Below are 22,959 nucleotides of genomic sequence, written 5' to 3'. Positions count from 1 at the left end.
CCCAGAGAAATTCATTTTTTCAATGTTCATTGGTCCCAAGTTACACAGTCCTGTTGGTTCATTTTCCCCCACCCTCCTTTCCACTCTCATTATGACAACAATTTCTAGTATTTCGTTTCCTCTTTGTTATTGATCCCTTTGCCACTGATGTTATTTAGGTTCTCATTCTTGGTTCTCTTATCTCTCTTTTCCCAGACCAGGTGTCTGTGACTATGCCCGGGGTGATGTTTGGAGCTGATGTTTGTTAATGGTCATTGATGGTCATTATCTCTTGTGTATCCTCTGTGCTACTCCCTGTTTGAGTCTGTTGAGATGTTAAGCTCATCAGGCCTCGAGTCCCCTGAAAGGAAATTTCAATTCCCTTCCCTCGGGGCAAAGGTGAACAAAACCCCTGACTAAAGTTACAGAAAGAATTCTAAACATGGTATCATTTCCAACAGGGTGAGTGTCTTCTCTTCTCTGACCCAAGGCCTGAGGGTCTGACCTGACCAAGCTGAATGCAGCAGAGCTTGCTATGTCCTCTGCAGAGGCTCTCTTGAAGGCAGCAGGGACTCAGGCAGGGTGAGAAAAGCCTCATTTCCCCTTCAGGATGTGGTTAAATTGTTTTTTCCAAAGCAGGGGAGGGTTGATGTTGCCTGGTGTAACTGAGTCAGAAATGGTGACCACAGCATCCTGCCTGCTGCTGCTGAGAGAAGATCAGCTGGGGAAGGTGTGTGCTGGGCTCTCTGAGGTAAGAACCAAGTGGCTATGGGAGCTATCACTGAATCAAACCACCCGACATTATTTTCTGGTGGCCTCTTCCTCATTTTAGTGAGTGCAAACCAGCAGCAGGGTTTCTTCCCTGCTGATCTGAGCATTTTCCTCCCTGCTACCTTAGCAAGGTCTCTCCTCACTGAAACTCTTGAATGTGTCAGAGAGACAATTCCCTGCATGAAAGTCTGGAAAAGACAAATTCAGGCAATAGCAAATCTCTCTTATCAAAGCTGTGTTTGCAATCCCAGTGGACATTAGGACAGTTGGATTTCAGCAATTTGCATCCCAATTTCAGAAAAAAAAGCACAGAAAAAACACAGCATTTTGGCCTAGTAAAACTTTATTTTCATGACTACTATAGGAAACTAAAATTCACATGCAATAGATTTGGCAGAAGAAATACAGGATTAATAAAGAACTGAACTTTATCTGGTTGAATTGAATCCCTTCAGATCCTACACAGGTGTTCTCATCTACAATACACACGTCTTGTTATTAAAACCATCCAAACTCCAAAGCTAGAAATGGCAGCTACTGGGCTTGAATTCTCTCAGCAGTAATATTCCAGTTTGCAGGCAGAAACACAACGTGCCTGTGAATGGTGCATTGAAAAGACTATATATTCATAGTGAGCAGCATTGGAGATTTCCAAGCTGTTGAAGCAGGCTGGACATTTCTGTGCAAATGCAGAAGAGAAAGGGAAGCAGCAGAAGGGGAGCTCTGTTCAGCAGGAGTATGAGGATAAACCCACTCTGCTCCATTCACAAAGGGGAGGAAATAGCAAAAGCACTTAAAACTCTTCACTGTAAATCAGCTGGCCAGGCATCAGTGAACAGCATTCAATGTCTTCAGGGGAAGATGCTGCTCTGTGTCCTGTCAGCACTCTGTGTCACTGTCAGCAGTTCTGTCACTGCTTGTTCATTCCCCTTGTGCTGCTGGTTCACATTCTTTCCTGCTCTTCTTCGGGTTCCTCTTGCCTTCATTCCCCAATTCTGGAGGAACAAAGGGGAGTTTCAACAACATTTAATGGATTTGGGCCTATGAACCACTGTTTGATAGCTGAGAGCTCCCTTACCTCAGAAAAGAAACAGCTTGATACTCATGAGTGTATTGACAGTGATGACCTTTGCCAGCAGGACTCTCAAACCCAGCACAGCCATAGACAGCATGTTCACTCTCTCCCCTTCAGCATCTGCTCAGGGACCAGAAAAGATGAGAGAGATCATGCTCTAGGTTTTGATGATGTGATCTTGGCAGAAAGTGGAAAAAAACACTGGGGATAGTTTGAGGGAAAGGAAGAGCAGCAGGGAACAGACAATAGAGAAGATGGCAACAGCAGGGCAGCCCAGGGTCTGTCTGCATTGCTTTTTGCTTTCTGGAGCTTGTGTGTTACTGCAGGAGCAACCCTGGGACAGCAGCTTGTGCCTGCTGGATTTGTTGTGTTCTGAGTCCTCTCCCCTGGAGAAAAGACATTTCCATGCCTTAATCCCCAAACAGCAATAGAACTTCACAACCTGTTTGGGTAACTCACCTTGTGCAGAGAGGTCTGTGCTGTTGCACACCCTGTTCCTGGGCCCTGTCACTGGCTCTTCTGTCTCCCCTGCTGTAGCATGATAAAGAAAAGGCATTTTAAACTCTGTGCACATTTTATACAGGATTAATAACTCTTCCCACAGGAACTTGAGGAAAGTACAGACTGGGGCTCAGATGGTCAGTCATTAATTACAACATTCATTTGAGGAGATAATTTCCTCATGCAGTTGCATGAAAAAAGATAATTCCTCCATTGTTTTGGTTTTGTTATTTGAATGACTTTCACAGTGATAAAAACAATTCCATAAATACAAAATTGCTTTTGTGAAAAAATCCCTAATTGCCCAATCCTTTAACTTTTTGTTGGTTTTTGGAAGGCTGTTTCAGGTTTTGCTGCAGGAGGTTTAGTGCTACTGGGGTGAAATATTTAGTTATAAGAAATTCCTACTTTGAAGAAATAGATTGTATCATTGTCCCTGCCCCCATAAAAAAGTACCTCCAATAATTCAGCAGTTGAAACCATTTCTATTAGATGCTTTGAAACATATTTCATCTCTCTCTGCTAAAGTACCAAATGTCTTTCTCATTTCTGCTGGGTGCCCAGGCCAATGCTGACAAGCAGGAGAACACCAAGCCCCACAGGACACTGTCTCCAGCAAGAAGTGACAGCTGTGCCACCAAACTGTACCTGGCAGTGCTGTTATGGTGCTGTTGTCGGATTTGGCTGTGCAGGTCACCTCTGTGTCTTTTGTCACTCTGACCACTTTAATTGCATTGTACAACCCCTCTGATGTCAAAATGGATGTGCTCTGCTCATATACAACCTCCTTAGAGGGCATCTCCAAGGTGATGTTCTTTGTAAGGAAATTCCTTGCCAAACAAGCTGCTTTCCCAGTGCTGCCACCTTCTTCCAGTTTTTTGGATTTCATCACAATGACTTGAGGGACAGAACTGTTTGGAATATCTGTAATAGAAGCATGGTTTGGACATACGAGAAATGAAATTAGATTTCTTAAACTTGCAGCAGCTGTTTTTCTGCGAAACAGTTGGTCTCAAAAGAATGTAGCAGCCAACAAATCATTGTGGTACCATGGTTTCTTTTTTAAACAAAATATCTTTGCCTCTAGCTCAGGTCATACATGGAGAGTCAAGGGTGATCTCACAAATCAATGTCAGGAGTTACCTCTGGATGAGCAATTTGAATTAGAGTAAAAACATGGAACTGACAGGAATCCCCCATCATCTTTCCTTGCCAGAAAGGCACATCAATACATCAGACACATCGATAAATATCTGTGGGTCTACTGTGACAGCAGCATCCTGATAGATCTCTTGGGTAAAGAGAGGTGCATTAGGCTTTTCATTGTGCATGATGTCTGCCTTACAGGTGGGTCAAGAGATCCCTCAGGTCTAACAGGGTGCTGATCATGGTTTGACCAAGGGGCTCTGATTTTATACCCTTTCCCCAACAGCTCAATGGCTCTGCTGAGGAACTGAGGTGAAAGCCAAATCGTGCTCTGCCAGAACTTCATGGTGATCAAACCGGCAGAACTACACACTTGTCCACACCTACAAGTAACCAGACAGCCAACAGAAATCAAACATTCATTAACTTGGTTTTACCAGTTCAGTTGAATGCAAACTCTGAACAATTTTGTAAGATTAAACTAGAACAGAAATGTTGCATAACATTTTATTTTATGCTTTTGTACACTACCCTTCTATGCCATCACGGTTGTCTTTTCAACTCTGACAGAAGAGACAGTGTTAGGAACTTACACACTGACCTCCACAGCCACTTTATTTACCATTACAGTGCCTAAGCATGACTTTAAAACCCTGGAAATCTTATTAAGAAGCCTAAGAGTAGAAATGTACATCCCAAAGAAATTCAGAATGATAGGAGACAAAACTTCACTTGTGGAGCTCAAGTTCTTTTGCAACACCGAGAATTGGGATCAGATTTTTTTTACATATAAATTTTGTAGTTGCATGAAAAACATTACACATAGAAAGTCTAATTAGTGACTGAAAAACATGAATGAATGGCTGCATGAATTTTAGGAGGAAGAAAAATTTTTAAAAAGAGAAAAATGAAATACTAACAACTCAGAAAATGGTAATGTATAAAGGATACTTACTTGTCTCCACAGTCAGTTGAGTTCCTTTCCCAAAAACAAGAGCAGCAGTAACACACAGTACAAATATGTAAATCAAAAAAAGGCTTGTTTTGCCATTCCTCCTATACACATTTCCTTCCCAGGTGTTGTACCATGGTTTGCCAGAGCTTGTCAGTCCTGTGCATTCTGTGTTCTCTGAGAAGACTTTGAAATGCTTCTCAGGTGGTTTCCTCTCCAGGCTTTCCAAACAGCCAGAATACAAACAAGCTGCTTCCCTACAATAACTCCCTGGGCAAGATCTTCAGGAAGAAATAATGTACACAGTGCAACTGTAGTTCATAGTGCAGAAGATTTGTTTTCTCTGACACCAGACACCTCACCTGAGTCCCACTAGTTTGCATTACCTGACAATATAGCCATGTATTCCTCCCACTGCTTGCTTCTGGAAAGGATCTGTGTTTTATGTTCTGGCAATTTATTTGGACAAAAAGTGGTACTTCTCATTTGCTTTAGTCTTATAAATTCACAGGAAGAGGCAAAAGTGATGTGCTTTAGCATTCTTAAGGAATGTTTTATCTGGAACAAACCAACCTGAACAAAAGCAAAGACGTCCTCTGTCCTTACCTGAGTCCTCAAGAGAATATGACTGGAGTATCCCACAGTAAAATGAATGGTTATTTTATGTCATTTTGATTTGGGGGAATTCTCTAAAGATTTGCATAATAAAGTATATGTGCTCTAAACATCTTAAAATGCATATTAGTAGCTCACAAAGTAATTCAAAACCAAAAGGGGAGATTGCTCACATCCTGGAAATTTTGGCTGCAACCTATAAAGTATTTCAGCAGACTTGAAAGGGACTCTGATACTTAAGGCCCAACATCTTTTACTGTCAAACATAAGCCATGAAAATATCCTGACTTTAGCTAGGGAAAAAAATCATTGATCAGCATGGAAAGAAGAGGTCTTTGTTCAAAATTATAATTTTGTTTGGGATGACATCCACCTTTATTGTACATCATGGATTTGCAAATAAAGATGGGAATAACTAAGGCTTCTTGTAATTCCTACTCCCCCCACTGATCTTTTCAGAGCCCACACAACTTGGGAGCCAATTGTCTTTCATTCCAGGAGCTCTTGGATGTGAGACATTTGTGAGAATTTAAGCCCAAGGCGATTTAAGCTCCTTCCTCCTCTGTCTCCAGGGCACTGGAATTACTGACCTGGGGACACTGGGAGTCTAGGGCTGATGGCAAAACATCTCAAACTGGGCAGTTACAGATCTGTCTCAAAACTCCTCACCACTGTGAGCTCTTCCCTGAGCTCTGCATTCCTGCCCCAAGTGAGTCAGTGGAAGTCCACTGCAGAATGGGACACTTCACAGCAACTTGGGGCAGAGTGCTGTCCAAACTGGGAATAAGTTACAACATGCTAAGCAGTGCCCTGCTGGTGTTTGGGGATCATGGAATAATGGAGCTGTGCAGAGTCAGCCCAGTTGTTCTGGGAAAGCTTCCTGAGCAGATCCAAGCTGAGGATTTGGCTTGAAAGCCTGGCTGGAGAGCGAGGGCACTCAAGGGATCATGGCAGCTAGAAATTCTTACAGTGAACACAAACCATTAAATTGTTTTTTTCACCCCCATTCTAAATTTAAATGAAGTTTTTAAAAGAAAAAAAAATGCACTTACTTGGTACAACTGTGAGAGTCGTCCCTGGTCCAAATACAAGCTTATCTGTTCTCACACTGCTAAGACTCATTCCAAGAAATCACTCTTTCCTCATGTTGTTCAAAAGTGTTATAAAAACAGGAGATGGAAAGCCAGACATTTGTCCTAATTATCCATGGGTGAAAGTCCATGAGAGGATCCAGAGGTACATTTACTTCCAAAACTGGAAAAGCAAAAATTATTAATTGAATAGTTCAATGATTTCAGTTAGCTTGAGTACAGAATTTCCAACTTCTCCCTTTCTCCCATCTTTTGGACACCCCATGAGCTTGTTTATGTTTCCAGGATAAAAGGAAATATAAAAAGAATGTTCTCTTTGTTTACTTAATCTTTACAGTCACCCATCTCCTTTCTTTCCAAAAATACCTCACCTTTTTTGCCTCTCTGGGTTTTTGTACAGGTCCCCATGCTGCTTATATCATTGTGGTACTCCAGCCCCTGTACACAGTGATATATTTCCTTGTAAAAACTGTCTCTGTTCCACTACACAGAATTTTGGATTATACAGGCAGTCACATGGCTTCTTCAGTGGTTTAAGACCCAACGTACTTCATGAAGAAATGCTACATGGCTTTCAAGGAAGGATCCAAAATAATATCAAAAGGGTTGAGTTTTAAATAAGAACTTGGGGATTACATGACACCTCTGAAAAGTCTGATGAAGTTGAGCTGGATAGAAAGCAGGAAAAGAATCACTTTTCATGTTACTTCAAAGGCATTCTGAAAATTCTTCTGACTTGCAGGAAGCTGTCTGCTTTTTCCCCTTTGTTTCAGCGCTCAGAAGCAGGAGGAACATGCCCTCTGGGCTCATAGAATTGTTGTCTGGTGGTCACTTAGTCCCTGAGAAAGTCTTTCTGCTGTTTTAGGTAAGAGGAGAAAGTAGGAAAAATGATTGTTCTTCATTATGCAGAGGCACTGAAACCTTGGGAGTGATGATCAAAGGAGGTTGTGTTGGTTTTGTTTAGCCCAGTTTTTGCTGGGGGGAGGGGGACAAAGATGGCTCCTGTGTGTTCTGTGGGAAGGTTCTGGAAGTTTTCACCATGTCCAGCAGAGCCAATCTCTGATGGCTCTGAGGATGATGGACATGCTGCTGGCCAAGCCTGGGCCAAGTAGAGATGTTGGTTACGCCTCTGTGATAACATATTTAAAAAGAAATCAAAACAATGTGAGCACACACTTCTTTTTAGCTAGAGGTGGAGGAGGAGGTGAAAATATGTGAGGGGAAAACAACATGGAGACACCCAGGTCAGTGGAGAAGGTGGAAGGCTCTGGTCCCAGAGACAGAGCCAAGAATCCTCTGCCAGCCATGGTGAGGGCCATGGTGGAGCAGGTTGTCCCCCTGTAGCCCATGGGTCCATGGGGGATGCAGAGATCCACCCACAGCCCCTGGGGAGGTGCCCGAGGTCTGCACCCTGTGGATGAGGGAGCCATGCCACAGCAGTTTTGGGAGGACTCTCTGCCTGCGGGAGGAGATTCACCTTGCAGCAAGCTGGGGCTGCTGCTTGTGAGATTTGGACCCACGCTGGAGGAGTTCACGGGAAGCTGTCTCCTGTGGGAGGGACCCCATGGCAGTGCAGACAATGACTCCTATTCCTGAGCAGCAGCAGAAGATCTCAGGGGTGGACTGACCAAACTCGTGTACCTTGTTCCCCAAAAGGGTCAAGTAGGTTAGAATCACATTCACTGAGCTCAGAATCATAGCAACTATATATAGGTGGGGTGTATGGCTCAGGGGAACATATTCCTGAATCCACAAAATGGTGATTTGCACCGTCAAGTTTGCCACCATCCGTGTGGCTTTCTGTTTCGTTGTGCTTTTGTTTCAGAGGCGCCAATACCATGCTCCATGTAGAGAGATGACTACGAGCTTTGAATTCACCATTTCTGGCGATACCAAAGAGTCTCTGTCCCACAATCAGCCAGGTCTACAATTCAAAAACCTCAGCAAATGGGAAGTCTTTTACATGTATGGACATCCAGTCCTGCAAAGCATTTAAGTTAGCATCAGAGATGTCTATATTCTTCTGATGCAGAAGCCCTCTTATGGAATCGAGGCTCTGCCTTTGCTCTACAGAAATTCTGTTTCCCATTCTTCCCTGCCGCTCACCTCAGTACGGCGGTTTTTATTCCCAGACCTTCCTTTTCTTGTCGTTTAAATCCTTAAGTCTAGCAGGGAGATACTACTGGCACAGTCCATTTCCTCCCACTGTGTTTATAAGTACGTGTTCAGGCACCATTTGTAGCATCGGGAAGGAAGGCATATGATCTCCTTAGGTGGTGTTCAGAAAATCACCTTATGAACAAAGAAACAAACTTTGTTTATACCCTCCAATTGGTGGGATAGGGGCGGATTGGCTGCACACCTGTCAATCACACACCTTCCCATCCAATCACCGTACAGTGTCCACGCATCTCGCTGACCAATCCCTGCCTCTCCCAGGAGGCATTTGGGCAGACATAGCAGCCATGCCCCACCCTGTCCCAGGCTGCTCCAAGGACAGTCCAGCCTGGCCCTGGACACTTCTTCTGGACAGGGATGGGGCAGCCATAGCTGCTCTGGGCAATCTGTGCCAGGGCACCATCAGCCTCCCAGCCAAGAATTCCTTCCCAATATCTCATCTAACCCTGCTCTCTGGCAGTGGGAAGCCATTCCCTTATGTCCTGTCACTCCAGGCCCTTTGCCAAAGTCCCTCTCCAGCTCTCTTGGAGCACCTCAGGTGCTGGAAGGGGCTCTAAGGTCTCCCAGGAGTCTTCTCCTCTCCAGGCTGAACACCCCCAGCTCTCTCAGCCTTTGAGTTCTGTCTCTGCAGGCTGGATGCAGAGCTGTGGGATCATGGAAGTGTGGTGGGAGAGCTTCCAGGAGTGTTGTAGTGACTGAAGCCAGGCTTCAGGGAAGAAAGACTGGGAAGGCAGGGAGTGGGTGTTGCCCTTTCTCTGAGGGAAGAGCTGGAATTTGTGCTTTGGGATGTGCAATGAGCCAGCTGACAGCAGATGGGTCAGGATTAGATGCCACAGCAGCAGTGGAGACTCTGTGGTGGGTGGCTACTACACATCACCTGATGGGGAAGAAAAAGGCAAGGCCTTCTTGGGACAAATGGGACATCCCTTAGCTCCAGTCCTCATGGGGTGCTTGAAGCTTGTCAAGTGTCTGTTGGCAGGACAGCACAGCTGAGCACACCCAATCAAGGACTCTTCTGGAGTGTACTGAGGCAAACTTACTGACACAAGTGGCTGCTGAACTGGACCTCTACTTGGCAGAGAGGAAGAACTGGTGGTGGATGTGAGGTGGTTGGGGCAGCCTTGGCTGCAGTGACCATGCACATTTTGAGCTCAGGATCCAGGGAGAAGAGAGCAGTGCAAAAAACAGAACTGGAGCCCTGGGCTTCAGGAGAGCAGAATTTGGGCTGTTCAGGGATCTGCTTGGAGGAATCCCATGGGTTATGGTCCTGGACAGAGGAGGGGTCTAGGGGAGCTGCTCATTTTCAGAGATTAGCTCCATGAACCTCAAGAATGGTTGCTCTTGACAAAGCAGTAAGTCAGGCATTGTGTCAGAAGACCAAAATGATGAACAAAGGGCTCCTGAACAAACTCATAACGGGTAAGCACAAAGCAACCATAAGTGACTCAGTCCCTGTTCTGATGTCTATAGCGGTGAGATTCCTTGTGGGAAGTGCCCTTTCTGATCCCCAGGTCTTGTTCTTCATGCATCTGCTTCTGGGTGTTTTGGGATCTGAAGTTAAAAAGGATCCTTGTTCTTACCAAAATTCTCTTCTGTGCTCTGAGACAAAGAGAAGAACGTAATGCTGAGCTAAAATGCAAGCATCTAAATACAGAAGGTTCCTACCAAATTGTTCAGCTGGAGCTGGCAATCAAATGTGTAAAATGACCTGTTTGCAAGAGCTAAGATCTGAGGTTGAATGTTGAAGAAATTGGTCTTGGAAAAATAGGAGGGTTTTTCTGCTGTTTGAGTCATTCTGGGAATCAAATTTGTATATGTGCACACACTTGTCTGAGGAAAAACAGATGAGGTAGGGCACCATATTTCCCTCTTCAAGAGAAGGGAGGGAGGCAGTTTGTGTGTGGTGCTTCAGTTGTTTTCAATCACTGTGGTACGTACGCCACACCGTGCTAGACAGTTCTACAAAAACATTTGGGGTATTTTTTTCAGTGCCAGGTGATGTCTCCACTTTCATGTCTTTGAAGTGCTGCCTTTTGTGTTCCTCTTCCTCAGCATTGTTCTACTTCTGAAAATCTAACACTGCTCCAGAGGATATTCTACACAAAAAATAACACCTGGCAATGGATTCCTTGGAGGCACTACAGGTGATCATGGTAAATTAGATATTGAAGGTGAAACAGTAAGTCACTGTCCATCCACTATGGGGAGGACAGCTAAAAGCAGTGATTTCAAAAGTGAGCTGGAATATCTGCTTGGGGAGGTCCCTGGGCTGCTGACACCTAAAAGAAAAGACGAGGTGACAAAAGAAATCAAGTGGCATTGTCATTGTGTTTGTAGCCTTTCCAAGACAGATAACATTGTCCTGACAGGCAGTGCTGTGTTGAATTAGTGAGATTAATGCACTGCAGCAATCCTTCCATAGAGCCAAAGGTGGGAATTGGGACAAAGCCTGGGGACAACTGCCTGACCCTCTGGTATCTGTAGCTCCTATACAGGATACCTCAGGCACTGTGCTCAGGGACACAAACCCATGGATGCATTTGCATTGGTGTCCTCATGTCTTCCATGAAAGCCTACACTTCTAAATAAAGAAATGAACGGTCAGTGCTCAGAAGAAGAGCACTGTGTCTGTTTACATGGAGCCAAAGCTGGGAGTGCAGAAAAAGAGTTTTTCATCGTGTCCTGGGAAAGTCCACCTTGGCAATGCTGTTCCTGTGCAGTGCCACTCTTTCCTCAGATCTAATTAATTGACTATTATTATGTGTTTCTGCAATGTTATTGTGAGACTCTCTAAACATCATGAAGTGTCCAAATGCAGTTGAGTCCCACCTTTCCACATTAAAACTTCATCTCCTTCAGTGTTCATTGGGTTTCTTTGTCACGGTTTAACCACAGATGGTAACTCAGCACCACACAGCTGCTTGCTCCTTTGCCCTTTCTTTGATGGGGGAGAGAACTGGAAGGGTAAAAGTGAGAAAATTCATAAGTTTAATAAATAAGTCAACAATTTAAGAAATAAAGCAAACACTGCATGTGCAAGCAAAGCAATGCAAGGAATTCATTCACTACTTCCAATTGTTAGGCAAGTGTCCAGCCTACTCCAGACAAGCAGAGCTCCATCACACAGAGTGCTTACATGGAAATACAAATGTCATCACTCAATATGCCCTCTTTCCTTCCTCTTCCCCATCTTTATATACTGAGCATGATGTCCTGTGGCCTGGAATACCCCTTTAGCCAGCTGGGGTCAGCTGAACCAGCTGTGTTCCCTCGTAAATTTTGTGCACTCTCAGCTACTCACTGGTGCGTGTGTCGCTGTTGAGCCGCTAGCAGAGAGAAGAATCCAGTCCTCAGTGGCAAGAAGGAAAAAGGCCTTTATTGTTTTGATTTCATCATATATATAGAGTTTTGAAAGGTCACCCAGATTGGTCAGTCAGAAACCTCCCCCTAGGCCTGATTGGCCAGGCCTGCACCATCCAAGTCTTGGGACACTACTTTTAATAACATCCAAACCTTATCTTTATTTATAAAACACAAAAGGATTTCTCATGGGAAAGACCTGTGCTAGCCACAGTGGGTGGAATGAGGAGCAGAATAGGCCTTGACTCCATGTAATCTCTGCTGAGCAATAACTCAAACATCCCTGAATTACCAACACTCTTTCCAGCACAAATTCAAAACAGAGCCCCATTGTCGCTATTATGAAGAAAATTAACTCTACTCAAACCAAAACCATCACATTCTTTAAAAAAAACCAAACCCACTCTCTTTCCCTGGTTCTTTCTGCCTGTGGGAGACACTGAGAAAGGAATGAAGGAGTTAACAACACGTTCATGGTTTGCGGTGTGCTTGTGGGAGACTGCTGCTGTTGTTGCTGCTGTACCTCTGTGTCTGTTTCTGCAAAAGACAGCCCAGACTAACTTGAGAAGTCTGGGAAGAGCTTTGTCTTGCAGCAACCACAAAGACCTGGGTGGATTAAACACCCTCTGTCTAGTTCTTTCCTGGCCCTGCCTGCATTTCAAGCACGGTGCCCTTTTCAAGTTCTCTCATGCTACAGAAATAGGTGGCTGTGTCTGCAGCTGCTGGAGACAGCAGTCGCAGCCACACCTGGTTCCTGGAGGGGTCTGCAGAGCTGGTGACTTGGGTCTGGAAGGCTGAAGCGATGTGCTGGAGTCCTGTGAAAGGATACTGCATCGCTATGTGCTGCAGCTCTTTGCCAGGAGTCTGCCGGATCCAGTCCCACGCGTAGCTGCTATCGGTGATGGCTACACCAGAGATGTGGCAGGTGAGTGAGACAGACTCCGAGATCTTCCCTACCGAGGGGCCTGAGGCCTCTGTCTTCACCTGAGACAGGCCACCTGCAGTGCCAGGAGACAAGGATAAAAAACAGCAATGGCTTAAGCAATCACTTAATCTACTCCGCCATGTCCCTGTGTTTCTGCTTGTGATGTCCAGGATCCAGCAGCTGCAAACTCACCTGCTCAAAAACCCTTGCTCCCTTTAGAATCTCACATCTGGGAGAGACATACACAGCCTTCCCCATTCTCCCACCAGCTCCCAAATGACCATCTAGAATTCCCTATTTCCTCTGCTCACCCCTCAGGCAAAACCTGTGGGCTGGACTGAGTGAACATGAACTGAGTCCAAAACCATAGCAGTGCTATTCGCACACCTCACCATTTGGACTGGGTACCTGTAATACTGCAAATCAAGGGAAACAGGAAAATTGCTTCAAAGATGAAGCAGTTAAGGCGAGTGAGAAGTGAATTAGTATGACAAGCACAAAGGTTAGAGCTCATTTGGGGAGAGCAAAAGGTAGCATGTCCCTGTTAGAAACATTTGAAAACTATGCTGTGTCTACACAACTCTTTAGGAGCAACCCTGAACATCAGGGTGACACGGGCCCCTTCCAGATCTGAGGTGGACAGCTGGGATGCTGACGGGTGGTTTGTGTTGAACCTCAGCAGGATTTTGCCCCTGTGTGCAAACAGCACAGAAGTAGCGGGCACAATCCCCAACATGCAGGAGGTGCAGGCTGAGAGAAGCCACAGAACGGGAATTGTCCCTGGAGGCTGTGGCTCGACCTTCCACTGCTGGCCCAAATTCAATCTTAGATGAGTAATGGCTTATCCAGGACACCCATTCGAATCTGCCTCGGGGTGCCTGACGGTACCAGCGAACATAATGATTCTCGAAGGTGAAGCCGGAGCCGTGGCAGGAGAGGGTCACGGATTCCCCAGGTGCTTGCAGCCCTCCGCCAGCCTCCTCCAATCTCAGCTGTGCCCAGAGCCCTGCGGAGGGAGAGCGCAGGAATCGGGCAGGGCGCGACCAGGGACCGAGGACGTTGTCCCGGTGTCCAGGTGTCCCGGTGTCCAGGTGTCCCGGTGCCCCCGGCCCGGCACAGCGACAAAACCTGACCTCCTTCTCCCTCCTAACATCTGCATCTGCATCTGCATCTGCATCTGCATCTGCCCTTTGCCTCCTCCCCTGTCCCGGGCTCGCTGCCCTCCCTGCCCGGCTCTCACCTGCCGGCCGCAAGGCCAAGGCCAAGGCCAGCAGCCACGGCCCCAGCCCGGCGCACATGGTGACCAGCCCCGGCTCCGCCGCAGCCGCCCAGGAGCCGAGCGGAGCCGCGCTCGGGCCGCTCCCGCCCGGCCCCGCCTCGCCGGGGCAGCGCCGGCGCCTCTGCCCGCCCCGACACAGCCAGCGGGGCTCCGGGCCACGGCAAGGGCAGCACCGCATGGAGAGCGCGTTCTGCCCAAGGGACCCGAGGCGTTCGTGGGCAGCTCGCCCAGCAATTGGCCCTGGAAGCACAGAAGGTCGCTGGGATCCTATGCAGCCTTAGCCAAAATGCTCTCAGCAGTTCCGGGAGGTGATGTCTCCTCTCTCCTCGGCAATGCTGAGGCCACACTTGAGTACTGGGGGCACAACTTGACTCCCCCTACGAGAAGGAGTTTTATGTCCTGGAGAGAGGCAGTGAAGGGCCAGGAAGATGATTATGGGACTGGAGGACCTCTTGCATGAGGAAATGCTGAGAGAGCAGGGACAGTTCACCATGGAGAAGAGAAAGCCTGGTGTTGGGGATGGGGAGATGTTCTTTCAGCAAAGGATAGAAAAGGAATTTTAGAATCACAGAATGGATTGGATTAGAAGTGAAATTTAAATGTGATCTAGTCCAGCCCTCCTGCTATGATCAGGGACACAAGTAGCTCAAGCTGCACCTAATGTGATCTTAAATGTATCTGTGGTTGGAGCAGATACAACTTCTTGGGGCAACTTCTTTTCATCACTGTCATTATAAGAAATTCATGCTTAATTTTGTACCATACCGTGCTTAGTACAAATACCAGAGATAAATATGGCTTTGTGTTAACTCCCTATATGTGTGACTAATAAGTCTTGTGTCAGCTAATGTTTCCTTATTTACTTATATCAGTGATTAATATGTATTTGCCAATATCTTTGTTTTGGAAACAAGGATTGTCTGTCAGAGTGAAGAATAATAAGAGAAGTACATTATGACCAGACAACCTATTTGAGATACTTTCATGGAGAAAAGATTCATCAGAAGATCTAGAACCATATTCAAACAAGTCCATGGAAACAATTAGCATATATGCATGTATTCAGGAAATGTGATGAATATGTATTCATTTCAGGGATAGAACTTGTTGCATGCTTTAAGGAGACATACGCATGCATCCAGAGCTGCTAATTCAGTAATGTTGGCTTTCTAACACAGCAAATTGGTTGGAGAGTTTATTTCATAGCTTTTGGTGACAGTGGGCAGAGTGGATGAGAGGAAATTCATTTGGGAAGTGATGAGTAGAAGTTCTCCCTCTCCCCTTCACTGCAACCCAAAGGCCACTGCTGGGGGGTTGCAGGGGGTATATGTTACAAATTATCCCCATGGCAATTTCATTTCTATACTAAACCAACCCAGTTCTCCCAGGCTCTGCAGCTGTTCCCTTCCTTGTCTTCACGGCCTTTCATTGCATTTGTTCCCCTCTTTCCATGTCCTTACGAGGCTTTGGAGCCTAGTAGGTAACTCAGTAGTCCACAGTCTCACCAGTGCTGAGCTGAAGAGGATTCCTCCCCAGTGAGCAAGGAGTCAGGTCAACATGCCAGGAGTCTGCATGGCAAACGAGGCTGGGGAAAACATGGGCTCACTGCTGAATGGGATGGGGACCAGGTGACACAGGATGTGTGTCCTAGTCTCTGCCAGGAAAAGGTTCATTTTGTACAGTAGCCAGGAGGGGGTGTGGCCAGAATCGACTATTGTTCAATACCATCTCAGGTCACTTACCAGGCATGGGAGTAAGGGATTCCCTCTCTTCTTCAGGTCGGGAGGAGCGAGGTGGAGAAAGCTCAGCAGGCAAAAGAGTCTTGTTTTGCTTTCTGTGTAAATAATGTCTTCGTTTTTTACTTTTGTTATTAATATTGTTGCTGGTACTGTTCATTCCTTATCTCATTGTTATTTCCAGCAAATTATTCAAATCTCAACCTGTGATTTTAACCATTGTGCCTCCAACTCTCAAGCCCATTCCCAGAGCAGAAAGTGGGAAGGGAAGGGGTAGAAGGACTAAACCAGCTCTGGTTTGGGACAGTCTCCATGGATGACACTGAATTGGGGTCTACTATTCCTAAAACACAACAGCAAGGAAAAGGGCTGAGTGTGGTGGTTTTGATTGGCCCAAAACATCAGCAAAGTGTTTTTAACCTCTAGGAGAAATTTGGGCCCCTCAGAAGCTGTTCTAGTAGGCCTAGGGAGGTGTCTGAGGGGTGTGGTGTGGCACAAAGATGGCTCCTGTGTGTCCTGAGTGCAAGTTCTGGAAGTTTTTACATCAAGTCCAGCAGAGCCAATCTCTGATGGCTCTGAAGGTGATGGACATGCTGCCGGCCAGGTTTGGGCCAATTGGAGGTGCTGGTTACGCCTCTGTGAAAACATATTTAAGAAAAAGTCAAAACAAAGCAGGCACGCACTTCTTTCACTTTGTAGTTGGAGGAGGAGGAGGTGCAGGTGAAAATATGTGAGGGAGAACAGCACGGAGAGTGCCAAGGTCAGTGAAGAAGGGGGGAGAAAGAGGTGCTCCAGTGCTTCCGGCACCAGAGCTGAAACTTTCTGCTAGCCGTGGTGGAAGCTATGGGGGAGTCAGAAATTCCTCCTGCAGCCCATGGAGTCCATAAGGATGCAGAAATACACCCACAGCTCTCTCCAGAGGAGGAGGTGGATGCCTGGAAAAGACTGTGAACCAGTGGGAGTCTCATCTAAGAGTTAAAACTGCAAAAGGCCTTGACTGAGAGAGATAGGCCTTACTCCTGGCATGGAAGCAGCCTGGCCTCAGCTCGGGAGAGTCTGCACAGCACCTTATGGACAAAAGACTCATGTTGCAGCAGAATTCGGGCGGGAATGTTGCTCATGAGATTGGACCCACGCCAAAGAAGTTCCTAGAGGACTGTCTCTCGTGGGAAGGACCCCTGGCTAAGTAGAGAACCTCTTTTCCTGATTGGACTGACCAGAGGACATCTCAACCTGCCCCTGTCTGTGTTGCTAGTTTGCAAAGAGGGAAAAGGGGGGGGGGGTGAGTGCAGAGACTGCTTCTTAAGAGGGTGGGGGTGAGAGCAGAAAACTGTCTGAAGAGAGAGAGAAACAAGTAGAGATAAAGAGTATTTGTAGTAGAAGAATTGTGGTGATGAGTAAATTTGAGAATCTGCTCTGTGGACTGAAAAGAGACCCCACACCCTGCCCCCCCACCTGGCTTGTGGATTGTAGAGGAGGAAAGGGGGTGAATACTATAGGTTCGTAAGAGGGAGGGGGGGAGTGAACAAAATAATGTATGAAAAGTATATTTTTGCCTTGCATTTATCCTCCAATTCTGTTAGGTAATTAAACACTTTTTTGCAACTTTAAGCTTGAAGCCTGTTTGCCCTTTTTCGTGCGTCCTCCTGGCAAGGGTCCTGTCTCAAACCCACGACACTGAGGTACTGAATGCTTTATTCTCCTCAGGCATCAGCAGCCAGACCAGCCTTCAGAAAGTCCATTTCCCACAGTCCAGGGAGAGAGACTGGAATAATGAATATGTACCCTTGCACAACTTATGTCACTGAGCCCTTTCCTAGTCCTTAATGAAAGACTTTGTCCAGAAGGTTCCCAGGGAAGTCAGTGCTGAAAGCACAAGTGAGTGAAGAATACAAAACATCCACTCTTTTCTCACCCACACAGACCTTTTGCCTCACTTTCAGAAGGCTGTAAATGTAGCAAAGCACAATTGCCACTTCCCAAAGCTATGCTGACTTTCCATGAGGAAGGAGGGCTGTGAGGTGCTCCAGGGGCCAAAGCAGAGATTCCCCTGATGTCCATGGTGAAGACAATGGTGATGCAGGTTGTCCTTCTGCAGACCATGGCAATGGATACCAGATCAGATATTGATCCTGCAGACAGTGTAGAACCCCACACATGAGTGAGTGGATATGGCCTGAAAACATCTGTGACTCCATGGAGAGCTCACATTTGGAGCAGGCTCCTGATGGGAGCTGTGGTCCCATGGAGTGAGTAGCCCAGGCCAGAAGAGATTTTCTGGACAAACCTTTGTCCCACAGAGGAGCCACAGTGCTGCAGTGTGTTCCTGAAGGGCTGCACCCCATGGAAAAGACCCACTGGGCTGGAGGAGTTTGTGAAGAGCTGCAGCCAGTAGGAAGAACCTGCACTGGAGAAGTTCCTGGAGAAATGTCATCCATGGGTTGGACTGCACACTGAAGCCGAGGAAGAGAGTGAGATGGAAGAAATGGCAGGGAAAACATGTTTGGAATGGGTACAGGCCACATTCCTCATCCCTTTTTGCAAGGATCAGGTGGAGATGTTTCATGATTTGTTCTCATTTCTCATTAACTTACTCTGATTTGATTGCCACTGACTTCAATTCATTTTCCCAAGTCAATGTGTTTGCCCATGGTGGCACTGCTGGGACATCTCCTTGTCCTTATCTCAACCCACAAGTCTTCATTGCATATTTTTTGCCTTCTCCAGTAGAGGAGGAGCACTGAGACAGCAGCTTGCTGAGACCCTGGAGGACAATCAAAGTCAACTCCTGCTTGCTGATCAGGTGCTCTGGAGCAGCCACCCAGAGCAATGCCATGCCTGCTGATCTGTCTTTCCTAAACAGCCTGGCTCCATCCACCACAGCACTATGGAAGCTACAGCAACACATCTCCTTCATCCCATGGCTCTGCAGCCAAGGTACAGAGGAAAACTGAAGCTGTGCTGGACAGGAGCCCAGGCAAAGAGTACTGAACATGCACTTTCCCTAACAGCCTGTGAAGTTCCCAGAAGAAGTCCTCCCAGAGGTGGTAGCAGCCCTTCTACCACATTTCCCTCTACTGGCTTTTAGTGCCACCAAGCCAGAGGGATGTTTTGTGCACCTGCAACTGCCTGACTAGAGCCCTGGGGTGCAGCTGCTAGAAAGAAATGCTGAGAGATCTGTCTGACCCATCTGGTGGTTTTTGGCCCTCTCTGCTGCAGAGCTGCTCCAGGGTGATTCTGCTCCACAGTAATACATTGCTGCATCCCCTTGCTTTGCTGCCACGATCTGCAGCGTGAATTGGTTCTTGGAGCTCTCCAAGGAACCCTCAAAACGGTCTTTGAAACCTTCTCCGTAGATATCACCCTCCCTGTAAATAAATTTGAGAGAGCCCTCTGGGCCCTGACGGTACCAGTTCATGTAGTACTTGCTCATATCAGCTCCCCTCATGCTGCACTGGAAGGTGACTGCATTTCCCTCTTGCATGGTCACTTCCCTGGGGTGTTGCTCCAAAATCATCTGACCAGTGACGGCTGCAAAGAGAAAGAACAAACTATGATCTTTCCAAGATTCAGCAAAGGTCAGGGCAATGCTGGTGAGGATTTGGAATGGAATTAAAACATTGGGAGGACAAAATCATCCTCTTTGAACCCAGCTGACACAGATGGGCAGAGCTGGTAGCAGCTATCAAGGCTCACAAGGAAGGAGACACCACAATTCCCTCCCTATTTTTCTCAATCAGACAGGACGCTTTTTCTGATTTTCCCCAAAGAAGCAAGAAGGATTTGCACCATGGGGTGAAAAATCCCTTTGTGTTTGCCCAGACAGGATGGTGAAGAAGCCACTCTCCTGTCCCTGAAACTGCTCTACATGAGCACAGGAAAGACCAAAGCTGTGATGGGCAGCTGAGGCTTGGGCCCTGTGCTGCCATCCTCCAGCTGGTCTTTGCCAGAGGGGCCGCAGTGCCCAGCAGCAGAGTGTGCAGTGCCAGGGCAGAGCGCTGTGCCCCAAGGTCTGAGTGCAGCAGGGAGTGCCCTGCGAGTGCCCAGGCTGCAGAGGAGGCAGCGTGGATGGATGGATGGATGGAGGTGCCGAGCTGCCAGCTAGAAGAGGAGCAGGGCTGTTCTCCCCGGGCTCCACAGGCATGGCTGGGCAGCTGGAGCCAGGAACAGGTCTGGCTGCAAGCGCTCAGCACAGCTGCCCAGAGCCGAGCAGAGCACAGGGCCACGCTCAGCTCCTGGGGGCATCAGCCCTTCCCTTCACTTACCTACGATGGGCAAGAAGCCCACAGTGCACAGGGCACTCCACATGGCCAGGCCTGCTCTGGCTCACCTCTCTGCACCTTCTGTTTGCCTGCACAACAGCTCTGCCCACACCTTCCCTGCCTGTGCCTCTGTCACTGCACTCAGGCCCAGTCCCTCCTAGGCCCTCCCTCTGTCTGTGACAACAGAGAGGGGAGAGCTGTGGGCAGGAGGAGCACAACTTGAAGCTCTTGTGCTCTCCTGGGTGTCTCTCACTCTGAGCGGTGCATGAACAGACAGTTAAAGCAGGAAATGCTGTGGTGGGCAAAAGGTGATGTGTTTCTGTGGGGCCAGCCCTGGTCTTTCTCTGAGGAATTCTTGCAGGCTGCTGCTGGGGCTTTGGAGCTGACCAGAGAGGCAGTCAGCTTGTCTTTCCCCTTGTCCCCTGGCCCTTGCTGCTGCTGAGCTGCTGCTCCCAGATGGCATGCCCCAGGATCCCAGCTCAGCTTGGCCAAGGCACCTCTAAGCCAAAGTGTTCCTCACCCCTCTCCCTGCTCTCTGGCCCAGCACCCTACTCTCTCCACAGTGATGATATTTCTCCAGCTTCCTCTTCCTGTCAAAACCCTCCCAGATCTCTGCCCAGGCAGCAAAGGCAGAACAGGAATCTGCAGGGACCAGGCTGCTGGGGCTGCTCTGCACAACCAGGACACTTCCTTCCCTGTGTTCTCCTCCTCTGCAGGAACTCACGCTTATCTCTCTTTTCGGGACTACAGAATGGGAAAGCTCTGAGCCCCGGCAGTGTCATTGTCCTGACTGCTACCACCCTTTTGGGGAGCAGTGCCCACTCTACACAGTCCCACCACAGACTGCTTGAATCTGTTCCCTCCTCTATCTTTTCCTGGATATTTGGACACAGCCCCTTGTGGAAGAGACCTCCAGGACAGAGGTGGGAGAGAGGAGTTGGAGAGGGTAGAGGAGCCCACTGAGAGTGGAGGCTTGAGGCAGGGGAAAGAAGCAGTGGGGTGCAGGGCCAAGGGGAACTAAGTTGTCCTGAGACACATGAGGCTGCTGTACCATGTCCAGCATGGCTACTCTGAGATTAGCTCTGTTGTTTAGAGCAATGTGCTAATAGTGCCAAGGTCACTGGTTGTGGCCAGTACAGGTCTCTTTCGTGAGAACATTTTGCTGTGTTTTATAAAGTTTGGATGTTTTTGCAAAAAAGGTCTCGAGGTTTGGGCAGTTCAGGCCTGGCCAATTAGGCCTAGGGGGAGGTTTTTGACTGACCAATCTGGGTGACCTGTGAAAAGTCTATATATATGGAAATCAAAATAATAAAGCTCTCCCTTTTTCTTGCCTGAGAACCTGGGTTTCTACTTCTCTGCTAGCGGCTCAACAGCTACAACTGGTCTGGTCCCTGTACACATCATGCACTTATTTAAGTGTTGGTCCCAGTGACCCATGTGTGTCCTTTCCAACTCACAATATTCTGTGGTTCTGTAATTCTGTGATATGCCAGGTTCCCTAGAGACCCAAGCCCATGGAAGACTGGTCTGGTTTGGAGAAAAAGAGACTGACGGGCTGCCTCATGCTTCTCTCAGCTCTGTGAGGAGGGGAAGTGGAGAGGGACGTTCTCCCTGGTACACAGTGATGGGACATGTGGGAATGGTTCAGAGCTGCACCTGAGGAAGTGAAGGGTGGATTTTAGGAAGTGTTTCTTTACTGAAAGAGTGGGCAAACATTGGAACAGGTGTCATGGAGTGGTGGTCAATGCTCCAATCCTGACAGCGTGTAAAAGGCATTTAAACAAAAACACCCATGCAGTACAACAACAAGGTTTACATTAGGTTGAGGCCTGGAACAGTCAGTCAGTTGGACTAGGTGGTTGTTGTAGCTTCCTTCCAATTGAAACAGTCTTTTCCCTCTCCCCACCATCCTCCTCTCCTCTGCAATCCCCCTAGGCACAATGAGACCCCATTTCCCTGACCCCAGGCACAGCCCACTCACTGACTCTGCCCTTGCATGGGCTGTGACCCACATGAACACACAGGAGGGGAGGAAGCTGATGTTGTCCAGGCACACCCCAAGTGTGCTCACTCTCACTGTGGTCTCTCCAGGGTGCAGTAATAGAGTGCACTGTTCCCCAGCTCCAGCCCGCTGATGGTCAGTGTCCCAGAACTCTTGTCAGCCTGGCAGGAAAACCTCTTGTGGGAAAAGGGGCTGTGTGGCTGTAGGAGCCTCCATGGCCCTGGCCCTGCAGCAAGTACTGCAGGGATCCACCAGGACACTGCTGATACCAGGCCATGTAAATATAGGAGGCTTTGGAGGTGTAAGTGCCATGGAAGGTCCCAGTACTCCCTGCTGGGCACCACACTGCAGAGCTTGTTGCTTGGATCTCATCACCTTGAAATGCAGCTGAAAGAAAAGCAGGCCCATTGCATCACTGCTTTGCTCTCAGTGGTGCGAGGAGATGGCCCCTAAAAGTGTCAAAGGAAGCAGGCAAAGGTGTTGTCAATGCCTTGGTGCTTTGGGTGCCCTGGGGAAGAAGGAGAGCAAAGGAAGGCAGAGACAGGCTGCAGGCAGGCAGAGTGACCAGGCTGCTTTGTGCTTTGAACAACCTCTACAGAATGAGGCATTGTATTTGGGATTTCAGATATGCCATAAGCCATCGTGGGGAAAAGAGCTCTCGATGAAAAGCCAGGATCACTTGTGCTGCCCAGGGATGGCCCCAGATTTCTTGGGAGCAGCCCTGAACCAGTTTGGGATTCACCACCTCCAAATTTCATGGCTGCTGTGCCAGACCCGAGCTGGTTTGTGTTAAAGCTCAGCTGAGTTTCCTGTCCCCGTGTGAATGAATGGCACAGAAGTACCGGGCAGAGTCACTGGGATGCAGGTAGTGCACGGACAGATATGCCTCGGACCGGGAATTGTTCCGGGAAATTGTGGTCCGATTCTGCATTGTCTGGTCAAAATGAAATATTGTTGGATCCTCACTAATAACGGACAGCCACTCTAGGCTGCCTCCGGGTATCTGACGGTACCACCAAATATCGTAGTAATCAAAGTTGAATCCGGATCCACGGCAGGAATCACGGATTCCCCAGGCGCTCGCAGC

General features: G+C 47.8%; 1 pseudogene and 1 gene segment (V, D, J or C); both read right to left on the bottom strand.

Annotated features, from left to right (window-relative positions):
• Positions 1 to 1,409: 1,409 nt before the first annotated feature.
• On the bottom strand, positions 1,410 to 6,410 carry LOC146426505 (T cell receptor delta constant-like). The segment is given in 5 exon segments: positions 1,410 to 1,745; positions 1,829 to 1,945; positions 2,285 to 2,356; positions 2,975 to 3,250; positions 6,092 to 6,410. Coding segments are annotated over 4 exon segments (534 nt in total).
• A 6,693-nt stretch (positions 6,411 to 13,103) lies between these two features.
• On the bottom strand, positions 13,104 to 14,050 carry LOC146426504 (uncharacterized; annotated as a pseudogene).
• Positions 14,051 to 22,959: the final 8,909 nt, after the last annotated feature.

The sequence above is a fragment of the Lichenostomus cassidix genome, chromosome 27 (genome assembly GCF_008360975.1).
Source record: "Lichenostomus cassidix isolate B80296 chromosome 27, HeHo_3.0, whole genome shotgun sequence".
Lineage (NCBI taxonomy): Eukaryota > Metazoa > Chordata > Aves > Passeriformes > Meliphagidae > Lichenostomus > Lichenostomus cassidix.
Note: the sequence above shows the minus strand (reverse complement) of the source record. Positions and strands in the feature narration are given on the sequence as shown.